Source organism: Apodemus sylvaticus, chromosome 10, assembly GCF_947179515.1.
Source record: "Apodemus sylvaticus chromosome 10, mApoSyl1.1, whole genome shotgun sequence".
Classification (NCBI taxonomy): Eukaryota; Metazoa; Chordata; class Mammalia; order Rodentia; family Muridae; genus Apodemus; species Apodemus sylvaticus.
Genome location: NC_067481.1, coordinates 12491088 through 12506925, shown reverse-complemented (window position 1 = coordinate 12506925; position 15838 = coordinate 12491088). Strand labels below are relative to the sequence as shown.

Sequence of the window (15838 nt, the reverse complement as noted above, 5' to 3'; positions counted from 1 at the left end):
TAATATTAAAGTCAGTCTTGACCGGCAACTGTCGCCTCGACTCAATTTCTCTTTCGCCCCCTTCCCGTCTACCCCCAGATTTCTCTTCCAGGTATTCCGGTTCGCATGTGGCTGCGGGAGGCTACATAATGGCGCCTTGAACACGGACAGACCTGATATGGGAGAATTTCCTGAGGTGACCTTATCTGGCGAAGCTTCGCAGAAAAAGTGGAAAGAAGATGATATCCGCACGGTAAACAACTATAGGAGTCAAATGCTAGCGCTAGTGTAAAATTTTATCCTTTGAAACTATTGTTGTGGGTGCAGAGGGATACGGTTAGGCAAGCAAAATTGTGCTGACCCGGCACAGTGGCTGCTTGGTATAGATAGATAGGGAAAATGGGACAGGAAAGTTCGCGTGAAATTTGCACCCGCAACATTCAAGAGTTGCTTCAGGCGAAAGGGATAGGGTTTGAAAAAGGAAGGTTGGAAGATTTCTTGGATCAAATATATTTTTGCTGTCCTTGGTTCCAAGAAAAATGAACGTTAAACGAGAGAACTTGGGAAAGAATTGGTAATTCACTAAAGGAAGCCAAGGCAGATAATATTACCCTCTGCCCCTGGACACTTATAAAGGATATTATAGATGAAGGAGGCTTGGAGGAATTAGATATTATTCAAGAACTTGAGGAATCTCAAGAAGAAAGCCTGCCGGAGAGGACCTCTGCAAAGGAGGACCCTCCCCACTCTAAGTTTAAAAAACGCAGAGATAGTGCTGATGAGCTAATTATAAAAAAGGCAGCTCATACCAAAAAGAGAACAGCTGAATCTCATGGGGGAAGAATGGGCCCCTATCGTGCCATCTGCTCCGCCTATGACTTTGATGGCAGGAGACGAGATCCAGAGAGATATACAGTTACAAAAGTTGGAGTTTGAAATTAAATTGCAGAAATTGACTAATGAATTACAGGAGCTAAAAAGGGTATCAAATACTAGAGAGAACAATGATCCTGAGACACGCCAATCGCCACTAGAAAGAGCGATAAGCCAGGCTCGTGGAGAAGGGCAGGATACGTCAGAACTCTTAGCTTTTCCTGTCCTTGAGATCGAAAACCAGGAGAATAGGAGTAGACAATATCAGACTTTGGAATTTAAAGTGATAAAAGAATTAAAGGCAGCTGTAGCTCAATATGGCCCTACAGCCCCTTTTACACAAGCTTTATTGAATACTGTGATAGAGTCAAATTTAACTCCACAGGATTGGAGAACCTTGTGTAAGGCTACTTTGTCAGGAGGAGATTTCTTGCTTTGGAGTTCTGAATGGCGCGAGGCTAGCAAAAGAACTGCCACCATAAATACTCAGGCAGGCCATCCAGAATGGAATGCTGATATGTTACTGGGAGAAGGTGTATATGAAGGAAATACTAATCAGATTGGGTTTCCCATCGCAGTGTATGCGCAGATTGCGATGGCTGCCTACCGTGCTTGGAATCTTTTACCATCAAAGGGAGATTTTAGTGGAAACTTAACAGGTGTCAAACAGGCTCCTGATGAGCTTTTTCAGGATTTTGTGGATAGATTGTTAAAAACAGCTAATAGAATTTTTGGAAATTTTCAGGCAGAAAATCCGTTGGTTACTCAGCTAGCCTATGAAAATGCTAATGCAGCCTGCCGGGAGGCCATCAGACCTCACAGGGGGAAGACAGACTTGGCTGGTTATATTCGTCTCTGTTCTGAAATTGGTCCCTCGTATAATCAGGGTCTAGCAATGGCCGCAGCGTTGCAGGGAACCACCATCCAGGGAATACTTTCGCGGAGATGAGGGAATAAAAGGTGTTTTAAATGTGGCAGTCTGGGTCATTTTAAAAGTGATTGCCCTGATAACAGGGGTGCTATAAGCGGGCAATCAGTTTGCTCCCCAGGAACCTGTCCTAAGTGTAGGAAAGGAAACCATTGGGTTAGGGGATGCAAGTCCAAAACTAATATTCAAGGCAGACCCGTGTCGGGAAACGAGAGGAGGGGCCCGCCCCAGGCCCCAATTCATCCAGGACAGACAGTTTATGGGGTAACACAGCTGCTGCCAAGCCAAGAAAATCTATCTTCGAGCTTGCCAAAGCAACACCAGGGAGCGCTGGACTGGACCTCAGTGTCACCTTCTATGTTGTATTAACCCCAGAAATGGGTGTCCAGATCCTGCCTACAGGAGTCTTTGGACCTTTACCTGAAGGAACTTGGGGATTACTTCTAGGACGAAGCAGTTCTACTGTAAAGGGGCTGCAGATTTATCCAGGTGTCATAGACAGTGACTATGAGGGAGAAATAAAAATTATGGATGCTTCCCCTCATGGTGTCATAACTATGCCTGCTAACCAAAGAATTGCTCAACTGATTTTGTTCCTTTACATCCACTGCCTTCCAAATTCGTTAAAGATAAAAGAGGACAGGAAGGCTTTGGCTCCTCCGGAGTGTATTGGGTTCAATCTATTACCAATAAGAGACCTAACCTTAAATTGACAATTGAAGGAAAGGGTTTTGAAGGATTAATAGATACGGGAGCTGATGTAACAATTATTAAAGGACAAGACTGGCCATCTAGCTGGCCCTTGATGAAGACACTTACGCATCTCCAAGGCATTGGATATGCTAATAATCCAAAACAGAGCGTGAGACTTCTAACTTGGAAAGATAAAGAGGGAAATTCAGGGCAAATCCAGCCTTATGTTATGCAAAACTTGCCTACTACCCTTTGGGGAAGAGACCTTTTATCACAAATGAATCTGGTTATGTGTAGTCCTAACGAAATTGCCTCTAGGCAAGAATTAGAGCAAGGATCCTTGCCTGCTCAGGGGCTTGGGAAAGAAGGGCAAGGCACTAGAAAGTTTAAAAGCCCCCAGCCAAACCCTAACTCTAGAAGTCTGGGGAATTTTCAGTAATGGCCACTATCTTGCCTGCATCCCACGCTGATAAAATTCAGTGGCTTAATGATAATCCTGTGTGGGTTGATCAGTGGTCCTTATCTAAAGAAAAAATGGAAGCCGCCTCTTTGCTAGTGCAGGAGCAGTTAAAGGCAGGACATTTAAGAGAATCTCTATCTCCATGGAATACCCCAATATTTGTTATTAAGAAAAAAATCTGGTAAATGGAGATTGCTACAAGATTTAAGAAAGGTTAATGAAACTATGTTGCCCATGGGAACTTTACAAGCTGGTCTTTCATCTCCCGTGGCTATTCCTAAAGGATTTCATAAAATAGTCATAGATTTAAAAGATTGTTTCTTTACTATTCCATTGCATCCTGAGGATTGCAAAAGATTTGCTTTCAGTGTTCCTTCTATTAACTTCATGGAACCTATGAAAAGATATCCATGGACAGTTCTTCCTCAGGGCATGGCTAACAGCCCTGCCTTATGTCAGAAGTTTATGGCACAGTCTATTCAGCCTGTAAGACAAAAGTGGCCAGATATTTACTTTATCCATTACACAGATGACTTTCTGGTTGCAGGAAAAAATCCTCAGACTTTGCTTTTATGTTTTAAAGATTTACAGCAAGCTTTAGCCGCTAAAGGATTGCAAATAGCTCCAAAAAAGGTACAAACCCAGGATCCGTATAATTATCTGGGTTTCAAACTTACAGATCAAGCTATTTTTTTCCCAGAAGATAATTATTCGCAGGGACAATTTAAAAACGTTAAATGATTTTCAGAAGTTATTGGGTGACATTAACTGGCTTCGGCCATATTTAAAGCTTACTACAGGAGAATTACGACCTTTATTTGATATTCTAAAGGGGAATGCTGATCCTACATCCCCTAGATTATTAACTTCAGAATGACCTTTGGCTTTACAGATAGTGGAAAAGGCTACTGAAAATCAATTTGTTACCTATATAGATTATTCTTTACTTTTGCTTCTGCTAATTTTTAATACGACTCATTCGCCTACAGGTTTATTATGGCAAAAGGCTCCTCTGATGTGGATTCATTTTAAGGTGTCTTCAAGGCGTAATATCTTGCCACATTATGAGGCAGTAGCCCAAGTAATTGTGCTTGGAAGAAAGCAGGCACTAACTTATTTTGGCAAAGAACCAGATGTTATTATTCAGCCTTATAATGTAGATTAAGATGCTTGGTTAAAACAGCATAGCACAGATTGGTTGCTTGCTCAAATAGGCTTTGAAGGGACTATAGATAACCATTATCCTCAAGACAAATTGATAAAGTTTTTAAATATGCATGAGGCTGTATTTCCTAAAATGACGTCTTTACAGTCATTGCATAATGCTCTTTTAATTTTCACAGACGGCTCTTCCAAAGGAAGAGCTGGATATTTTATTAATAATCAACAGGTGGTTATAGAGACCCCTGGGCTTCCTGCTCAGTTATCAGAACTGACAGCGGTGTTGTGTATCTTTCAATCTATAGATAGTACTTTTAATCTCTTTACTGACAGTGCTTACGTTGCATTTTCTATACCACAATTAGAAACCTGTGGCACATTTAATTTTAATACGCCAGCTGGATCCTTGTTTTCACAATTGCAAAGTATTATTCTTGCTAGAAAAAATCCCTTTTATATTGGCCATATACGAGCTCACTCCGGTCTTTCTGGACCTTTGGCTCAGGGTAATGAGTACATTGACAAAGCTCTCATAGGAGAGGCTTTAGTTTTAGAACCTGTAGAAATGGCTAGACGTGATCATGATAAATTTCATCTTTCTAGCCATACATTAAGACTCCGTCATAAGATCACAAAGGAGCAAGCAAGAATGATTGTAAAACAATGCCCTAATTGTCTTACTTTAGCACCAGTGCACCAGTGCCTCACTTAGGGGTTAATCCACGTGGCCTTATGCCCAATCAAATTTGGCAAATGGATGTAACTCACTATGCAGAATTTGGAAAATTAAAATTTATACATGTTTGCATTGATACTTGCTCAGGACTCCTTTTTGCCTCCATACATTCGGGAGAAGCCTTTAAAAATGTAATCGATCATTGTTTACAAGCCTTTAATACCATGGGATTACCCAAGATCATTAAGACAGACAATGGACCAGCCTATTCTGGTAAGAACTTTATCTCATTTTATAAAGAATTTAATATTAAACATAAAACTGGAATTCCTTATAACCCAATGGGTCAAGGAATCATAGAGCGTGCTCATAGCACCCTTAAAAACTGGCTTCTTAAAACAAAGAAGGGGAATCTATACCCCCCCAGGTCCCCCAAAGCACATCTTGCCTTTGTCTTATTTGTTTTGAATTTTCTGCAAACTGATGCTAAAGGTCAGTCTGCAGCAGACCGACTTTGGCACCCAGTTACTTCTAATTCCTACGCCATGGTTAAGTGGTGGGACCCTTTAACTAATACATGGAATGGTCCAGACCCTGTTTTAATCTGGGGGAGAGGGTACATTTGTATTTTTTCTCAAGGAGAAGATGGAGAACGTTGGCTGCCAGAGAAATTGGTGAAACAGGTAAACACACCCTAAAGCTGCTGGTAAGTATAATTAATTCACAAAGGCATTCCCTAAGCCGCTTCTCACTTACTTGGGAAGAAAGGTTCCTTTGTGTTCTTGCAGTTAATTTGCAAGCCAGGCCTCTTGCCTGAAGTCACAAATTTGCAATCAAATTAAACGCCTTGGGCCTTCCGATACTGATCAAACAGGTTTTTTCTCTTAATCTCCTTTTTTATTTCAAGCAGGTATCTCTCAGATTCAACACTCAGAAGATCAGCCTCTACAGCAATGGCCGCCAGGATGAGGATGGGTGGTTATAAAAGCCAGCCAGCCAGCTCGTATCCACAGAGCATTTACTTTACCAGTGGATCCTCAAAAATGAGGCTGCATAGTATTCGGAACTATGCATATTTGTTAATATAACAAACATGGGCATCAGTTTGAGGTGCGAGGCGAGGCACTGCAAGGGAAAAGGAAAAAATCCTGCCTCCGAATTTCCCTGAAAAGTACGTCCGGCTGCATAGGGGTTGACATTAAGAGACTGTCCTTAAATTATTAAGGCAGTCTATTTCCCCTCCCCTGAAAAAGATGTCGTTTAATGTTTAAGGGGGTCGGACCTCTATTTTCCCTCACTGGTAAAGGCCCGTCGTCTATTGGACGAATATATTTATATCCACTGAGTTGTTAAAAATTAATAATTAAGGGGGAATTGTCCCTTCCCCCACAGCATTGAGCTGGCTGGCAGCCCCCACTCTTCCGCTGGTGTTATCTCTGGCCCTTGTTCCTTGGGAACAATACGGCGCTTTCACCTTGACAACCAAGACTGCCTCAGGGCAGTCTCACTTGGAGGCCAGCAGAGACCCACCAGACTGGAAGCAGGCGACCCACTGAGAAATGGAGCCAAAGAGTTCTCGGCCTGCCCTTTGATGTTGGGGGGCAGAGTTGTTTTCTAAAGACTATATATCTTGGCAAAATAATATTAAAGTCAGTCTTGACCGGCAACTGTCGCCTTGACTCAATTTCTCTTTCGCCCCCTTCCCGTCTACCCCCAGAATTCTCTTCCAGGTATTCCGGCTTGCATGTGGCCATGGGCGGCTATACCACATCAACCAAATAAATGAGCTGCGCTAACCCCTCAGATCCTTCACAAGGTCATGAAGCTCCAGTCTCAGACTGTAAGAATAAAGCATTTCACACATCAATAGCATTTATCTCTATGTCTGCATTTAGCTATCTCCCTTTCTACACACACACACACACACACACATACACACACACACACACACATTACATAATTTATTTTATAATACACATTCTTTCAACACCAATGGAGAGGATAAATTTTTTCCTATTGTCCTAAGCTTGTGCCAAAGCAGTTCAGTTCAACATTTATAAAGAGTCATTCTTCTGCTTCTAGATAACATGAAAGTATCATATTTAAATGTTTGGGGGGACTAGGCATATATAAAGTAATAAGTACATGGATGTTAGAAAGTAAGTCCTTCCTGCGAAACAGCCTTCATGGTAGCAGAAAGTGACATTTGCATTTCCAGGGGAAGAGGGGATAATGGAGGACAAGAGTCCTACCCAGCTCTGATGCCTATGAACTAAAACAATGACCAGCATGGCACTGTATTTCTAAGGGTGTAATAGTGCCCGTCATAGCTTGTTGTCATCAATGACTGTCTAGTTGGACTTAAGGCCTGTTCAACAAAAGGGAACTCATTCTTAGAACTGGAAACGTAGTCAGCTTTCCAGGGCTAGTGAAGTCATGGTTCTTGAAGGAGAGCCTACAAACACCACTTTACTAAACTAACATAATTTCTAACCAGATTCTAAATGTATCTACATGTAAATTCAAGGTCACCTGAGCTAGTAGCTAGTAATTTGTTTGTAGTTAGGAAATCTTCTATATTTCATTTTTTTAATATAATGTCCCACAAAATAGCCTAGGCTGATAGCAAACTGGTAAACCTCCTGCACCTACCTCCTGAGTGCTGGGATTAAATGCTTGTAGCACTGTGTCCAACAGGATACCTTCTTAAAAAACAGATGCCATATCAGAAGGGGAAGGGAAGGAGGTGTTTAGGGCTGGCTACTCTCCTTTTTTGATCCAAGGTGACAGACTTTTATAAAGGAAATGAAAGAGCAAATCACAGCCTCCAGCTGCAACCCATGTCTCTTACACCATAGGCTGACCCTGCAGTTAAAACCACCATGTTTTAGGCAAATGGATGGAACAAGAAAGTGTCATCCTGAGCAAGGCAACCAAATCACAAAAGATCACACATAGTATGCACTCACTAATAAGCAGAAATTAGCCTAAAAGCTCAAAATAAACAGGTTACAATTCACCCAGCACAGGAAGCTCAAGAAGAAGGAGGACTTAAGTGAGGGTGCTTTGGTTCCTCTAAGAAAGGGAACAAAATACTCACAGGAGCAATAAGGGAGACAATGTGTGGAGCAGGGTCTGAAGTAAAGGCCACCCAGAGACTGCCCTATCTGGGGATTCATCCTATAAACAGTCAACGAACCCAACACTACTAAGGATGACAAGAAGTGTATACCAAAAGGAGCATGCAGTGGTTGTCTCGAGAGGGGCCCTGCCAGAGATTTACAAATACAGAGGTAGATGCTAGCAACCAACTATTGGACTGGGCATAGGGTCCCCAATGGAGGAGCTGGAGGATGGTCCAGAGGAGCTGAAGGGGTTTACAGCCCCATGGGAAGAACAATGATTTCAGCCACCCAGATGCCCCAAGACTCCCAGGGACCGAACCATCAACACATCGTTCCAGCCAAAAAATGTGGCAGAGGAAGGCCTTGTTGGGACATCAGTGGGAGAAATGGTCCTTGGTCAGGTAAAGGCTCAACGGAGGCCCCAACAAAGGGTAACCGAGGTGGGGGGGTGGGGTGGGAGTATGTCGGGTGGAAGGGCATATACATGGAGGCAAGGGGAGCGAGGAGAGGTTGGGGGTCTTTGGGGAGGAGGGAAATTGGGAAAGGTTTTACCATAGCAATGAAAATGAAGATTATATTCAATTAAAAAAAAGATACCCCAGTGTGGGGAAATCTAGGGGGGTAGGTGTGAGTGGGTTGGGTGGAGGAGCAAGGGGTGGTAGGATGGATTGGGGGTTTTCTGGGAGGGGGGAAACCAGGAAAGGGTATAACATTTGAAATGTAAATGTAGAATATATTCAATAATTTTTTTTAAAAAAAACCCACCATGTTTTTTAGTTGGACGCAGCAGCCCAACAGGAGGGAAAGTGCACCAAGAGCAGGCACATTCTTAATAACAAGGTGATTTCAAAAACAATGGAGTGTCCTCATAGTATCATTTTCTAAGGCAGAAGAAATTCAACACAACAAGGTAAAACAGAAAACCTGAAGTAGGACCATTTCTCTGATCTAGATACCATTAAAGGATGTAAGCACACATGGGCAACATATTTTAAATAAGACAGTCAAAGAAACATGGTATTTGATATCATTGGGGAGCTGCTTTTACATGAGATAAAACTATTGTAGTTCTAAGAAGGTTCTTTATTTTTTAAAAAAAAATGTGTGTGCGTGTACAGGTAATAACTTTTAAGAGTCAGTTCTTTCCTTCTATCAAGTGTTTCACAGGGGATTGAACTCAGAACAGCAGGTTTAGCAGCAAGCCCCTTTACAAACTGAGCCCTATCATCTACAACAATGAGTCATTCCTTTAATATATATATATACACAGTAAAATATTTATAAATAGAATGATATTATCTTAAATTTAATTCAAAATAGCCTTAAGACTGTGCATTTGTAATAGTTGTATTGGCTTGTAAATGTGTGCGACATTATTAAATTCTCTATTAATGTGTTTGAAACTATATAATAGCTACCTTTAAAACAAGAACTATTCTCATGGTTCCTCTTATAATCACCCTAAATATACTCAAAAGGTGAAAATTCTGTACTGAAATCTTCTTTTAAAGCATCTCCAAGCAAATCCGTACTAATAGTAATAATGATAAGATCTATTTTTTGAGCCAATTACCTACATGTTCATGCCTCATTTCTTGTCCTTATAGTACAACCTTAGCCAAGTGCACACATTACTGAATTTACCTCAGCAAAAATTTTTTGGTAAAATTTTATCATTTTGTGAAATAGTGTATTAAAGACTACAAAAATCAAGTTGATTTTTTTATAAAAGGACACACAGTCAGACATAGAAAACTTCCAGTATCCAACTATGTCCCACTATTAAGGGGGCAGAGGGTTCTACATCAAAGTTTTTCCAATTAATTGCACTTCCTGAAGTCTCATTGTCCCCAAACCATACTGTTTATCCTGTTTTATACCCACAGCCAGGCAGTGCAGTAATATATGTTGTTATTTATATGTAAAATATAAGATCATTAAGTTCATAAACATTGATAAGATGTTATTCCTTGCATTCCAAGGACTCTCTTGAAAACGTCCAGCATTTGTTTACTTACTTCAAAGACTGTGCTTCTGTCGGTCTGAATGCGTTCTGAAAAGTTAAAGATTCCAAGCAGCCCATTGCTGATAATATCCATGAGGACTGGAAAGCAGTTTAGCCTTTTGGCATTACACGCTATGGAAAACCTGAGATCCTAAAATATAATGAGCATGTCTTAATTCACAGGAAGCAGTCATAAAACTTAAGGGCAGACTATGTCAGAAAACCTTTGAAATCACTGACAATATGATAAATAGGAACAGAAAGACCGTATCACCATGGTCCGTGTGATTTGATTCCCTATATAACTAAAGGAATTTAGCACTTCGGTATGGATTTCTATTCCGCTACTTTCAAACATCAACCACATGAACTGTTGTGCCCAGAATCTCACAAAATTAAATAAGTTGAGTTGTTTGGTCGCAATAGTAGCCTGACAATTATGGGGCTACCAACCACTCTGCTGGGATTTTGGACCCACACTGTGAGATGATGCTATGACCTGGCACAGTTATAAGGAACAAGAACCTGTGGCTGGACAGGTGACAGGCCCTAGAAGGGAAAGAACTACCATTTTTCTGCAAGTTGAACATGGTATTATCTTGACTCCTAATAATTTATTGCTATAGCCATTAATTAGTGCATCCTTTCACTCCTTATCAAAGATGCTTCTTGAAGTGGGTGTGAATTAGCAGAGCTGGTCAATGTGCAGACTGTGGAGCTCTTGGCCCTAAAAGAAACATCTTTATCAGATACCCTACCCAAGTGGCTGAACAATCGTCAAGGAACGGGGGGGGGGGGGGGTAGCCTGTAAGAGCCAGAGAAGAAGGATGACTACAAGGAAAGGTGATTTCTGGGCACAGCAGGTAGATCACACACATGAACTCACAGTAGTGGTGACAGTATACACAAGAGCTATGCAAACTCAAGCCAGAAGAAATTTCAGCATGAAGTAGGAGAGGCAGGCACAACGTTCCACTCTGAGTTGAAGAGCTATTGGCATTTGATAGCTGCTGGGACAGAAAACATCAGCTTTCTCTAAGGGTGTGATGCCTGGTAGGTCAACTGGACTCTAAAGCAGACCCTATACATGAGAGCATTTGGACAATTGAAACTGGACATGGTGGATGGTTGAGAGATAGATAGATGAACAGACAGATACACACACACACACACATACATACATACATACATACATACATACATACATAGAACTTAATGTTGTATGGGGTAGGGAGATGAAGAAGTTAGGGGAGTGTAATGGCTAGTCCCAATTGTCAGCTTGACTATAACAGGAATGAACTACAATCTAGAAATGGAGGGCACACCTATGACCCAGATCTTGAGGCTGAAAGATACCAGCTTTTGATTCAGATCTTGAGGCATAATGGCCATGAAATGTGTAGGCCCAGGCAAGATGGCATATGCCTTTAATTCCAGGAGACAGAGGCAAGCAGACCTCTGAGTTCAAGCCAGCCTGGGACAGAGCAAGTTCCAAGTAAAGAAGAGCTTAGGTCCAGGCATGGTGGTCACACCTTTAATCTGGGCCTTACCTTCTGCTGGAGGACTGCATAAGGACAATGGAAGAAGGAAGGCTCAGCCTTTTGCTCCTGCTTGCACTTACTTGCCAGCACATCTGTTGCAACCTACTCCTTCAGGGTTCCAGATTATATAGAAGACCAGTTAAAACAACTAGCCTCATGGGACTGAGCAAATACTACCTTCTTGGATGTCCTATTCATAGCTACCCATTGTTGGGTTAATTGGACTGCACACTGTAAATCATTCCAATAATTTCCCTTAATATAAAGAGACATTCCACAAGTTCTGTGACTCTAGAGAACCCTGACTAATACAAGGAGTATGATCAAAATTCAATCTATGAAGTTCTCGAAGAATTCTTTAAAATGTCCATTAAATTAACTGTAGGCAAGCTATACAAGTGAAGGAGCTTCATGGAGATGCAGCAGACTGAACTCAAGGCCAAATGTAAACCATAGTTATTCTCAGCTCCCCTGGGAGTACAATTTAAGCTAATTAATGAAGTAGGATTTAATCCTCCCACAGTTATATTGGAGAGAGCAAGCAAATAATTAGAGCTTAGCTTCTCCTATGAAAATGGGAACTATATCATTCGTGTCAAGTACTCTTTCATGTCGGTTAATTTGAGTTACTCAAACTGAACCTCTACAATCTACCTTCAGTGAAGCACAGCCATCAGAGTCTACCATACCTTTTCGTCACCCAGCACCGTGATAGCACCATTGTACAGAGCCTCTTCTGTGCCATTTCTGGTCCCCAGGGCATCCATGTCTAATGCTATGCCCTGCTGTCTTAGTGAACGTACAAAGTCATCGATGCTTGACCCTACGGCGAAGGCAAAAATCAGAGAAATAATAATGATAAGTCAATTAGTATTTATCAAAATTCAATGACATAGCCCAGAACACGTCATTACTGCCTTCAGATAGCCTTAAAGGGTAGAATTAGAGCTGGGTACAAAATCTATCATGTTGATCATGTATGTAATAAAGATTCTTTACATACAAACACATTTTTATTAATATCTCTGGTATTGTATACTGTCTAGGAGTGTAAGCCGTTAAACACTTCCTGGATTGCATAAAGCCCTGGGTTCAATGCCCAGTACCACAAACAAACATACAGACACAACACAATTAACCAACCAACACTGTGATCTTTTATTCTATTATGTTAAATCTTCTTATGAATTTGGAGCATGTTGTTCTCAGAGCCCAGCAATATAGGTAATTGCAAAACCACAATGTTTTAAGACAAACTCTACATTTGTGCTTCCTATTGTTTGGTCTCACAAATTGTGCTGGCTGGTTGTGTGTCAACATGACACAGGCTGGAGTTATCACAGAGAAAGGAGCTTCAGTTGGGGAAGTGTCTCCATGAGATCCAGCTGTAAGGCATTTTCTCAATTAGTGATCAAGGGGGGTAGAACCTATTGTGGGTGGTGCCATCCTGGGCTGGTATTCTTGGGTTCTATAAGAAAGCAAGCTGAGCAAGGCAGGGGGAGCAAGCCAGTAAGAAACATCCCTCCATGGCCTCTGCACCAGCTCCTGCTTCCTGACCTGCTTGAGTTCCAGTCCTGACCTCCTTTGGTGATGAACAGCAATGTGGAAATGTAAGCTGAATAAACCCTTTCCTCCCCAACTTGCTTCTTAGTCATGATGTTTTGTGCAGGAATAGAAACCCTGACTAAGACACAAATGTTTTATAAAATACACAGAAATAATTATTTTCTTTCTATGTTATGTCTTCCAGGCAATCCCCCTGCAAAAAATAAAAAACTGTGTTTGGATGTTACAGATTACCTGTTCTATTGATGACCAGTAAGTGGGTCAGCGGATCCTGTGGCGGCTGTCCTGGTGAAAGGAAGTACATACTTGGAGACAGCCCCCATGAGTAACTTTGGTGGTATACCTTGTAGACTAGATGTTCCAAAAGTTGGGGGACAAAGCTAATACCAAAAAGCAATAACCTAAGTGGAGGAAAAATAAATATTAAAATAGAAATAATCAATAACCTACAGCAACTTTTGTGGGACTCTAGGTTTCAATAGATAATGAATAGTGATAAACTATGGACATAGGGAATAGTCAAGTCACATTGCTTCATCTGCTTCTTTCTGAAGTGAAATGGTGTCGCGTTGTTCTTCCACTAACCACCTACTTCTGCTTTCAACATTTCCTTCGGGCCTTCCAAGTTGCTGATTATGACTCCCTTTGACTTCTGTTTTAAACAGGGTAACTTGTAGTCCAGGAGGTTCATGAATTTTCTATGTAATCAAGAATGACCTAGAACTTCTGGTCCTCCTCTGCTTCCTGAGTACTGGGATTATAGGCATACTAAAACCTCGTGTAAGACCTGATCCTCTGAAATTACAGGAAGATGAAACAAGGGATGGGGCTAAATGTCTGGCACGGTCAACTTGTCTAACAACTCAGGTCTGGGGAGATAGAAAGCCCTTGCCGGGAGCTTATTCCTGATGGTTAGCTAAACTGGCACAGCAGACAACTGCCCTCTAAATAATGGTTTATCCCTGGAGACAAAAGCAGCTCTCAGTCTTAATCGGAGAAGCCCCTCCTTACAATGAACTATGGTGAATGCAGAAACTCGTGGCTGCCTATGGTGCAGAAAATAAGCAGAGGATGCGAGCCCAGACCCAAACAAGTCAGTCTAACACTCAGGGAACGTTGCAGAAGAGGAAGCAGGATGTAAGAGCCACAAGGTAGAGTATGAAACACAGGTTACCAGGGAATGCCCTTAAATGGGACTAAATTCAGACACCTGATGCACCCTGGTCTTGGATAGGAACCTACTTGATTGTGAAAAGGAACAGATTTATCTCTTCATAAGTGCATCATCTTGGCTATTTCATTACAGTAACGGAAAGACAGCGTAACTATACATGTCTGGTTTACTTTAATATATGTGCAAACACTAAACAACAGAATTTTGTATAAGAGTGCTTGCAAATATTTGAGTAAATACATCTTCTGGGTGGAGAGTTCCGTTTATGCTGGGAGGCAGCACTTATCCATGAGGTAGGAGCAGGAGGTTCACTACAACAGGTACCTGCGGAGAGAATCTCTTGTGGACTGTAGGGAAGTAGCTCTTGTCAGTAAAAAGCTGATTGGCCAATCAGCTGAGGCAGGAAATAGGAAGTGGGTGTTCCATTAGGGAGAGAGGAACTCTGGGATAGAGTCGGGCAGGAAGAGATTCGCCCCGAATTCTGAGGCAATAGAGGTTTGAAACTGAGAAAACTAGCTATATGACCCTCATAGAATATTTCACATGAATTAAGTTATGAACTAATTGGGGAACAAGCCAAGCTTATGGCCTACGCATTTATTTGTTCATACATAAGCCTCAAAGTCATGGTTTTAGGAAGTGGGGTACGGGTGGGAAAGGCTGCTGTTACAGGCACTAGATACTACTGAGAAGTTAAATAAGAAAAGGCACAGAACCTCTGTGCCCAGCCTGTTGGTAGGAACACTAACACTGACCTGAGTTTTTAGGCTGCTGATGCGTCCTATAAATTTCAGTTTCCAGTCCACGTAGTAGTGCAAACCAATTCCTTAAAATCAGCATCTGTCATCCATCTGTCTGCCTGCCTATCTGTATATCTATAAAACATCTCTCTCTCCCCTGCCCCTCCTCCTACCTTATACTATGAAAAGTGCTTAGAGATTTTGGTGTTTTGGGAAAACAAGAGAACGAGGTCTCTGGTGAGGACAGAGTCTGCATGCAATTAAGATAATCCCTAACTATACATTTTGATCACATATGCCCAGGGGCAGGTTTATTAAATAAAATGCTTAGAAGACCATCTGCAAGTGTTGGGACGGATTCTGTCTGCTTTTTACATTGCGCTCTCAACCGTTCAGAGTCTCCATACTCACACGGTCATCAGACTTTTTCGTTCATTCTTGAGCTTGAGGAAGCGAACCTTCGCAATGGCGCAGAGCTGCTGCCTCCACAGCGCCATGCCTCTCACTGAGCTTCTTGTTGCATCTAGAGACAATGCTCGCTCCAGCTCAGCAAGGCTTTCCACGTCTTTTGCCCCATCGCTTTGTAAGCGCCCGCAAATTCCAACATCTGAAACATAAGGTCAGTCGCCTATAAGATACCAATGTACTTCTCCCACAGCACCATTGACTCGAGAGAAAGTTCCAGTGTTAGTGTTAGTGAGCAAACATGCAGTCTGAGCCATAGCTGTCTTAAGGCAACTACTGAGGAAATGGAAGAGAAACAAAACAATCTGAGACAATAATAGAAAAATATTTGAATTTTTTTAAATAAGCACATGCATGCCTTTCTATGACATATTCTCAGAAATCCACCAAAAGAAACCCATGCACAAATGTCCTCGTTGCAAGAGATAAGCCACCTGGTGTTTCTGACCAAA

General features: G+C 41.7%; 1 protein-coding gene across 4 annotated transcripts in view; it reads right to left on the bottom strand.

Moving 5' to 3' along the window:
- LOC127693645 (ATP-binding cassette sub-family A member 9) overlaps positions 1–15838 on the bottom strand; it is a 76407-nt gene that overhangs the window by 30133 nt on the left and 30436 nt on the right. For all 4 annotated transcript variants that reach the window (XR_007979730.1, XM_052194651.1, XM_052194649.1 and 1 more), the window contains 4 exons: positions 15333–15528; positions 13242–13408; positions 12131–12264; positions 9914–10051 (listed from right to left, as the gene is read on the bottom strand). Coding sequence is in view for 3 of the 4 variants with exons in the window: in XM_052194651.1 (XP_052050611.1) it covers positions 9914–10051; positions 12131–12264; positions 13242–13408; positions 15333–15528 (635 nt within the window). In the remaining variant the exon portion in view is untranslated. The remainder of the gene's footprint in view (positions 1–9913; positions 10052–12130; positions 12265–13241; positions 13409–15332; positions 15529–15838) is intronic.